Source organism: Aplysia californica, unplaced genomic scaffold, assembly GCF_000002075.1.
Source record: "Aplysia californica isolate F4 #8 unplaced genomic scaffold, AplCal3.0 scaffold00866, whole genome shotgun sequence".
NCBI lineage: Eukaryota > Metazoa > Mollusca > Gastropoda > Aplysiida > Aplysiidae > Aplysia > Aplysia californica.
Genome location: NW_004798136.1, coordinates 133,000 through 142,943, shown reverse-complemented (window position 1 = coordinate 142,943; position 9,944 = coordinate 133,000). Strand labels below are relative to the sequence as shown.

At 40.2% G+C, this 9,944-nt stretch overlaps 1 protein-coding gene across 1 annotated transcript in view; it reads left to right on the top strand.

Annotated features, from left to right (window-relative positions):
- The window catches only part of LOC101857684 (UDP-glucuronosyltransferase 1-6-like), a 3,800-nt gene extending 780 nt beyond the window's left edge, over window positions 1–3,020 (top strand). Inside the window, exons 2-3 of the mRNA XM_005110227.3 lie at window positions 485–1,258; window positions 2,303–3,020. Of these exons, the coding sequence (XP_005110284.1) occupies window positions 485–1,258; window positions 2,303–2,681 (1,153 nt within the window). The 3' untranslated portion in view covers window positions 2,682–3,020. The remainder of the gene's footprint in view (window positions 1–484; window positions 1,259–2,302) is intronic.
- The last annotated feature ends 6,924 nt before the right edge of the window (window positions 3,021–9,944 follow it).

Sequence of the window (9,944 nt, the reverse complement as noted above, 5' to 3'; positions counted from 1 at the left end):
AGCAGCAGTAGCAGTAGCAGCAGCAGTAGTAGTAGTAGTAGTAGTAGTAGTAGTAGTAGTAGTAGTAGTAGTAGTAATAGTAGTAGTAGTAGTTGTTGTTGTTGTTGTTACTGTATCGCTGTATGTTACAAACCAGGTCTGCGAATCGAAATGGTTCAAATCCCAGTCCGGTCTGAAATATTTTTTTGTGTGCCCTGTCTCAACTGTCTGGAATATCTCTTCACTGCTCAGTGTTCTGATGTTGCCTATAAAATTGACTTATGTACGGCGTTAGAAGAGTCCAGCAGCAAAAATAATAACAGCACAAATAAAGTAATAGAATCAACAGCAACAACAGTCAGGGAAAAAAATCAACCTCACAATTGTATAAATAACAGCATCAGCAATAATTAAGAAAAGAAGTACGCTACTATTCTATAAACTGGCATTTGATTTCTAAATGTTGAAAACTATTTTAAATATTTTTACGAAATATTCCTTTCAGGAGAATCAACCCGTCTCTGATTGTGCTGGACAACCTGCCATACTGGCGAACGCTGTCTGTTCTGGCTTACAGACTCGGAGTCCCCTTTGCCTACCTGGGCACTGCCTACATACCAGCAATGGACCGAATTCCGATCAGCTTTGGTGCTTTACCTACCATGATAAAGGAATACACAGATCACATGGACTTTTGGCAGCGTCTAACGTCGACAGTTCTCAACTCACCTGTTTTATTCTTTCATATCTTTTCTCATGCCGACGCAGTGCAAAGGTATGCCCCAGAAATGGCGTTCATAAATCAGTTCGAACTGGAGCTGAAAGCGGAAGTGACTCTGGTGGAGCAGGATCATATACTGGACTACCCTCAGCCCACATTGCCTAACGTGATTCGTATCGGAGGAACTGCTGTTTGTAAGGCAAAAGAACTCAAAGAGCCGTATAAATCTTTCGTTGAGTCCTCGGACCAAGACATAGTTGTGGTGTCCTTTGGCAGTTATGTCCTAAATATCCCAGAGCAGATTTCTACCAAGATGATGAACGCTTTCTTACGTCTCAAGCTCAAGGTTGTGTGGAGAGTCAACGTTACGTCTGCAAATCCTCAACAAGTGATGACGTCATTATGGATCCCTCAGAACGACTTGCTAGGTCACGCCAAGGTCAAAGTGTTTGTGAGCCATTGCGGGAAGAACGGCCAATATGAGGCACTGTATCACGCCGTCCCCATGCTGTGTCTGCCTCTGTTCGGAGACCAACCTTACAACGCAGTAAGATCAAGGTAAGAACAGAAATAGTCTTTTCATGAAACAAGATACCCAGAACGCTTGCAAATGATTTGTAGTTCTGTTTGGCGAAGCTTTCAAGTTCCTCTCTATTCACGTACCTGGCGGGGTGTCCTTGGCGAGGTTGCCATCATGGTGGGCTATACTACGGGTAACATTGGTGCGAATGTCCGTTGGACCTTTTTGAGCACAAGTTATTTTTTAAAAGCTGTCAAGGCTCTACACCTACTTCACTCTGTTCTATCAGAGATAAACTTGAAATTCGAAGGTCCTCATCATCATCCAGTGCCAGATCTGCGACAGACATCGGCGATCATGATTTTCCATTCATTCCTTTGCTTGGATGCTCTCAGAAAAGCTACGTTTCCCTGATTTTCCCCTGTTACCCATTTGTTTAGGTTCCCTAAGTATGTTGTTCTGGGACTACCCCTGCCTCGCTTGTCTTCAATTTTGCCAGTGAGAGCTAGATGTTCAAGACCTTTATGTCTATTCAGGTGTCCCAAAAACTGCATTTGTCGTTTCCTGATTGCTTTTAACATTGAGCGTCCCACGTGGGCTTCATCAAGCACTAACTCATTTGATTTCTTTTCCTTCCACGATACTCTTTGCAGTCTCCTAAGAAACCACATTTCTGTTGCCTCTATTTTATTTTCACTGTCTTTAGTGATTGTCCAGCATTCACAGCCATATAGAAGGGTTGACCAAACATAGCATTTCAGGACTTTCATTTTGGTGTTCATTGATATGTTTCTATTTTTCAGGATTGGGCTCATTTTATTGAAACTAGCCTTAGCCATTGCAGTTCTATACCTTCAATAACCTATCTATGTTTAAAGGGGAGTTAAAGCATACCATTATATCATAGTTGCGGGCTTTTTTTGGGTCTATATCCCATTTTGATCATAAAGACGTGATTCTCCTTGGGGAAGTAAAAAAAATGGGGGGGGGGGGGGGTGTTATTGACGAAATAAGTATTTTATGGTAAGTCTTTGTGCTACGTCTTTAAGTTAGTATCTTACTTGTTATGTTTTTTCGTACAGCTCCCGAGGATATGGCCTAACGTCTGACGTCAGGGCTATGTCGGAGGATGACCTGGTTACAATGATCAACGAACTCTACTACAATGCCAGCTATTCGAACAACATTCAAAAGGCGTCGCAGATTTTTAAAGACATATACGGATTGCCTAAGGAGAGAGCAGCGTTCTGGTTGGATCATGTGATTAAATATGGCGGCTCTCATATGCGTTATGCGGGTCAGGATTTGCAAGGGTATCAGTTTTACTGTTTGGATGTTCTCGCTGCGATTGCTCTGATCATCCTCTGCGCTCTTTTTGTGTTGTATTTTGTCCTAAAGATTTTTGTAAAGCTTTTGAAAAGTGTCTTTAAAGCAGCATCGCATAAGTCAAAAACACAGTGACGTTCCTTGAAAATATTGTTATCACATACCGTGCTGTAGTTGGTTATCAACTGGACCAAACAACAAGCAGACGTACAAAAATACATTGTTATATTTGTTCCACATGTTCTAATCTTGATGGGGAAACTTCAACAGGACATGCCCTTGAGTGTGATGGGTCTCATGACTTCATTAAGAAAGTAAGAAATGGCAATTTGCACACGTAAACAGCAAGAAAGCTGAGATTGTGGAAGTCAAAGCAAAGCTGGAACGCACTCTATAAGAAACCAAACTTACCCGAAAGGTCACTCTAAATGTTCATTCTCCTTGGTCCGTAGTTTCAGGGGGCGGGGGGGGGGGGGGGGGTTGAAGTTTTAAAGCTGTCCATATTTGTATCGCCGAAAAGCTCATACCATTTTTAAAAAAGATTGCTGCTTAGTCCCTTAAACAGATGAAATATCAATGTAAGGCATTCACCATTCCTGTTGTTTTCCTTATACAGAGTGCCCCAAAATGACCCACGTTTAGTGTAATAACCCGGTCATCTCTGCATTTACTTCAACATAATCTCGAACAAATAAGATTCAACCAGGTGGACGTCAAGTATTTACTTACTTACTTACTACCCATTACGCCATCTGGCGTTTAGGCAGCAACAAAGGATCTCTAGCTCTGTCTGTTTTGTGCCATCTTAGTCAGCGTTCCCCACGAATGATTCCAGGACTTCATTTCAGACTCTACTGTGCGTCTCCAGGTCTCTTTGGGTCTGCCCCTTTTGCGACGTCCTTCGGGTGTCCAGTGGAGGGCAGTCTTCACAATAGAGTCTGGTTCTCTTCTCAGAACATGTCCAATCCATCTCCATTTTCTCCTTTTTATTATGGTGGTCATGTCCTCTTGCCTACATTTACGTAACAGATCTGCGTTGGAAATCTTGTCGGGCCAGATGATTCTGAGGATCTGGCATAAGCTGGTTGTATGAAAGGAAGACAGCTTGGCACGGTCATGATCAGTCAGTCAAGTTTATAAATATGAAGAAAATGAGTGAGCAAGTTTGAGAAAAATCAAGTGTAAAAGTTTCAATTAAACTCTGGCAAAACGTAAAACTTTACATTTTAAAGTATTCAGCTGCAAGGGTTTGAGTTTGACCAGTCCCGTCTGGTTTCAGGATTTATGAGAACGGTTAAACCACGGCAGTCACATCAAACGAGCATCTCAACACGCTGAGAACGTTTAGGAGACGTTCGGGAAAGAGAACGTTTTATGCCTTTACGGAGGCCTGGTTCCAAAACGTCAAGAGTGGACCTTGTATGGTTGCAGGAAAGATTTGGGGAAAGCCTGAAAGTAAAATCTGAAAGCTTATAAATGAATGTTCACCGCATTCCCCCTCACGGCCCGACTTGAACCTCTTAAATTATTTACTTTGGGGCTTTTTGAGAAACATAGTCTACGGAAACAATCTTCAGACAATTAATCAGTAGAAAGTCACAATTGAATAAAAAGTTCAAAGAACTGACCCAGAAACACTTCCAGTGGCACTTGTAAGGAGAGATATGGTCAACACCTGGAGAATGCAATTTTAATAGTCACCACCTTCCCTGAGTTTAATTTGCAATACATGCATTTATTTTGTATAAATGTCTTCTTCAACACACAAACAGTGGCTGTTTAAAAAAGAACAAGATGATTGATTTAGAAGAAGTAGCAAAGTATTTCGTTTCATACAGTTTTGGTTTAAATTTTTAAAATTTTACTTTTTTCGAACACGATAGTTAATTTTCTTCATAAATATCAACAGGTATGACGTCCCCCTGGTTCAGTTTTATATATTCGAAGTTTTGTTTAAATTGATCCGAAGATCACCGAGTTCTTTCCCTTTGAATTATGGATCCTCTCTTTTTAGAAACTAAGTACAAAGCCATAAATGTTTTTAATAAGAACATTTTCAGAACCTAGTCTGCCATGCGTCCAGCTAGACGTCCCTGTCCTTGGTTAGACAGCAACAACAGTGAGATAACTTATTATGGTCTTTTAATTAATTGTTCTTGTAGTGGTGAAGGTCTACTTGAGGCCCCCTCTTCCTCTTCCCACCCCCATTTTTTAATAAAGTAAAATATAGTTCCCCATATGACGTCACGGCGATGCAGATGTGGCCTCACAGAGCGTGGAGACCCTGGATGTGCTTTAAAGGTCGAGTAAGTATTGAATGGTGGTCTCCAGAAGACTTTTCCCGGGTGTTTTCTTTTGTTATTCTTGTTTGGTGTTGCTGTAATTTCTTTTGCTGTTATAGTTTTTGTCGTCGATGATAACCTTTAATTGCAAGGGCATACTAGACACTCAGTAGGCCATTTCGAAGGTGGAATACCATTGAGGCCCCCTGTCAGGACGTAGGGTTGCGAGGAATTAATAATAATCTAGAATGGCGCAGACAATGCACACAGATTTTATTTCGAACTTCGGACTTCCACCAAACGGACTCATCATCAGCCAATCTCACCAACTGCCTTGATATAGGTCACCAACAAGAGCTCTCCATCTACTTTCGCCCTTGGCTGTTGTCTCTACCTCTGTAAGCTATGCCCCATTTCTTTTAGATCAAATTCCAAGTCTCTTCTCTGAGTGTTTTAGGCATGTCTCTCTTTCTCTTTCTTTGCGGGTTCCATTTTAAGGCTTGGTGGGTGATGTTTGTTTTCGAATTTTTTTCAAGGTATGTTTAATCACTTCCATTTTCTTATTCTGACTTCTATCTATTTTTGGAAGATTTCTTATCCCCAGTGATTGATCATTTCTTATGGTGTCAGGCCAATGAATTTTTAAAAAGAATGTTCTGAACTTTTAAAACAACTGTTGCCGTAGTTTTTTTAAACTTTTGCTTTGGAAGTTCCCATGTTTCTGATCCATTGAGTAGTACACTTTTGACACTGTTAGAAATCCCTGTGTTGGCTCTTGTTCCTTTAGTTTCAGATTTTCATACGTTATTTTTTTAGTTGCGCGTGGCGGACTTTTTAAATGAATTTTAGAACATAATTTTGTACACATAATTTATACACGGCTGGAGGATACACGAGCATGGTGTGACTTCTAGCACGTTCACTGTGTACATGTCAATGCCAGTGTGCGTGTGTATTGTGAGCGTGTCTGCCACCGTGTACGCACGTGTGCGTATGTTTGTATTATGTGTGTAGGTGCATGTGCTTAATGTTTATACATGTACATGTGTGTATGTGTGTGTACATCCATGTGTGCTTGTGCGTGCGAATGCGTAAGTTTGTCTATCTGTGTGTGTGTGTGTGTGTGTGTGTAATTGTGTGTGTGTGTGTGTGTGTGTGTGTGTGTGTGTGTGTGTGTGTATCGTATGCCAGTGTACTGTATCCGTAATCTACTTTAGCGTGCATTATATTAAAAAATGCATTGTATGAGAGTGTGTGTTGTCCTTGACTGGGTACTGTACGAAACTCAGCGATAGAAAAGATAAACTCCTATTTTGCTATAAGACATTGTAATCCATACCCAGAGATGATGGGGTTGATATACATGCTCCATTGTCTCACCGTTGTAAGATATAATCCCCGGTCGCTTTTCTCAGACGTTGACCTTTTGATGATGTTTCAATCGTTAGGAGGAGGGGAAAAATGGGGGGGGGGGGGTGACATAGTTTTGTGTGAAAAACCATGGTGAAATCAGGTGCTGGTCAGAGTAATGAAATGGAAGAAACCAATATTTCACCGTTTGTTCGACAATTTCTATCGGTTTCTTTGGGGGGGGGGGGGGGGGGGTCCTCCCCCTCTATGCCCATTAAAACACATCTAAGAGTGGATTTTACTAAAAAGAAAAAAAAATCAAATGCTCGAAAAGTAAATTTGCAATTTTTAAGGAAAAAGTTTTTGAAGTCACCAAACTTTGGCAGCCATTTTTTCTAGCTAAATTTACCTCAGACATCTTAAGTTACCCCCACCTATATAAAAAGCAAATACTTTGACTTCTTTTCAAGACAGATGTGTATTTTTGTCACCAAAAGCAAGGTAAATGAAGGAACTTTAAGATTATAGCAATAACTCAATATGCTCCAAAATTGATAAGCGCCTGATTCCACTGTGTCGTGATACATGTTCTCCGTACTCACCGTGTGTGTGTGTGTGTGTGTGTGTGTGTGTGTGTGTGTGTGTGTGTGTGTGTGTGTGTGTGTGTGTGTGTTTTATCATGCATTTTTACACCTCTCTGTCTTCGTGTTGATCTGTTGATTGGGTTCCCGGCCTTGGCCCATCCTCACTTATTTAATTTAATTGTGATTTTATATTACAATGCTTATGTTTTAACCCACTGTTGACAACCGTTAGGGGCGGGCTGGTTTGGCTCGGCCTGGCAGGGTCAGCTGAGGGCTGGATGGGATACAGAATCCCAGGAGAAAGATGAAAAAATACGAGATCTGTCCCGGAAGTGAATTTCCCTGTTCAGTAAAAATCAACTTTTATTTATTGTACAGATTTGAAATTTTGTATTTACCTACAGTAACATGTTTTCAATTCAACATAACAACCGTTGGCCTCATTGTACTTTTTCATTCGATGGAGCTTATGGTCAAAAGCAGTGGCCATGTTCACTTCGGTCAGAGTCCTTAAAGGAGCATTTCTTTTTGTCATAATTTCTTCCTCGTCTTCAAACGAAATGAAAGTCGCATGGTGCGAAGTCTGGGGAACAACGTTGATGTTCAAGGATTTCCCACTTCCAGGAGTCCAGGAGATCGGTGACCTTTTGAATTAATTGTGTGCACAGGTATGTTTTCATGATGGAAAACAAAACCTTGCACAAACGGACCCGGTCGCTTTCTTTTGATTGCTGATCTCAGCTTTGTTTGAAAAACTATCTTGTAATAGTCAACAGGAATTAATCAGTTCAAAACCACACCTTTGCGATCGAAAAACATGATGTGCATCATTTTCAAAGTCAAAGCACCGAGCTTGGGTCGAGCTTTCTGGGATCGTGGCGATCCTGGATTTCACCATTCTGCTGTTTGTTTTTTCAGTTCTGGATCCCACGTGTGCAATCGTGCTTCATCACCAGTTATGATTCTTCAAAATGTCATTTGTCCCTTTATTTCATGTGACTTTTATTTCTTCCCCACAGTCAAATATGGCCTAGGGAGGGGGGTGGGGGTAGAGATTTGAAATCGAAGACGAAACTCTGCTCGAAACAATAAATGCTGCGCAAAGGACTCTGGCAGAAATGGACATGGTCACTGTCTTTGACCACTGGCTGCGTGGGATAAAAAAATGCATTTAGATCGACGGTTATTATAATGAAGAGAAAACATGTTTCTGTAGGTATGGAGAAAATTTCATGTCTGTAAAATAAAAAGTGTTGATATTACAGAATAAAGAAACTAACTTCTCAGACACACCTTGTACTCCTTAATAAATAAATAGGCTTCCCTATGAGGAAGTCGAACTCAATTTTCTGTACGCACAGCGAGGAGCCGATACAACGCCGACACCGGTTCAACTTATGCCAAAGCAAGACTATGTGTGCCATACTAATAGTATACCGATGTGAAACGCAAAGAGATTTTTATTCTGTCGCGATCTGTTTTATTTCTCTCTAGATATGTTATATTTTTTATATTATTCAGAACTCAAACTATAATTCCAAGAACGACCATACTTGTGAGTGACTGACATGCAACATTAATAAAAAATATTATTATGTAAAGTTTGTATTTCATGATGTCAGTGCACTACATGCTTGTGTCTGTGAGTGTTGGCTTGATTTTGTGCAAATTTCAATCTCTACAGGCAGGATTGGTGTGTGTGTTGTGTGTGTGTGTGTGTGTGTGTGTGTGTGTGTGTGTGTGTGTGTGTGTGTGTGTGTTTGTGTGTGTATTAACTTGTGCGAGCATGCATGTGTGTGCATTACATGAATTTGTATGTTTGTTTGTTTATTTGTTTATGTACGTGAATGCGTTTATTCCCTTTTGGGTGCGTTTGTCTTTTTAGTACAAAATGGAAGTTTAAATACGCACATGCACTTACAGAATAAAACATTTTTCTCACATTTCCAAATATATTCTTGGCTTCTTGATAACACAACAAAAGCTTGCGAAACTTAAGCTGGTTTCTATTTCAGAACAGCCTTAACATGCCCGCAGGATGAGGTGGATGCAAAGCGCTCTAATAAAAACAAAAAACTTCTTCTCTCCTATCAAACAAACACGTTTATGAAACAAACTTTGATCGTGGGTGTTTGGCGGGTGCTCTGATGTGGTTTGCTCTTTCTTTCCTATCAAACATCTGTCGTCCTGATCTCTCCTCCTTCTTTTTTTGTGTTGTTACTCTCTTACAACACCTCTAATTTTCAGCACTTATATGACCTTATTGTGTTGTAAGTGCCGTAAACTCTAACAAAAACTAAACTAAACTTTGATGTCGATTCTGCAGAGTCAAAGGGGTGTTAAGTTGATACAGAAATATAATAATATAATTGTTTGCACGGAACCAATTGTTATTTTTAGTTTCAGTAAGTTTTAGGGCACTTGCTACACAAATAGGGCATATGAGTGCCGAAGATTAGATGCGTTACTATATACATAATGTAAAGAAAAGATAAGAAGAGAGATAGAAAAGTATGTTTGATAGGAGATGAGGAGAAAACAACAACAGGCCAACCGTCAGTCACCACTTTCTTTTTTTTAATTTTACGAGTATGTATTTTCGATATAATACTATGTTATCTAAAATGTGTCTGCTTCGGGCTTAGTGAAATCTTTTTAAGGGTTTTAAGAACACACTTTACCTCACGCTATGAAAATAATATACTATATACATTCAAAAATCCCACAGTTACAGAGTCAAGAAGATCGTAGGGGGTCTGCAGAATACGAAACACAAACTCGTCTTAATGTCTAACAATAGTGGTAAATATACATGCAATCTGAAACCCCTCTCGTACCTGGTGTCTAGACAATGGATGGCTTCCAGAGTAACAGAAAGTGAGGATAGTTGCCGAGTGCTTTGGTGTTTTTTGCTTCTTCTCTCCTATCAAACATCTTATCGTCCTTATCTCTCCTTTTTCTTTTTTGTGTATGGAACTCTCTAGTTACATCCCTAACCTGTAACCTTCGGCATTTATATGACTTAATTGTGCAGCAAATTCCGTACAACTCGAACAAAAACTAAAAAGAGTAACAGATACACCATAAACAAAGTAACTTCAAGCGTCAGTTTTAGCTGGAGCATCTCCTATTGGTGCGTAAGTTTGATTCCCGAGTGGGAAAATGTTTGTTTTTGTGGGGGG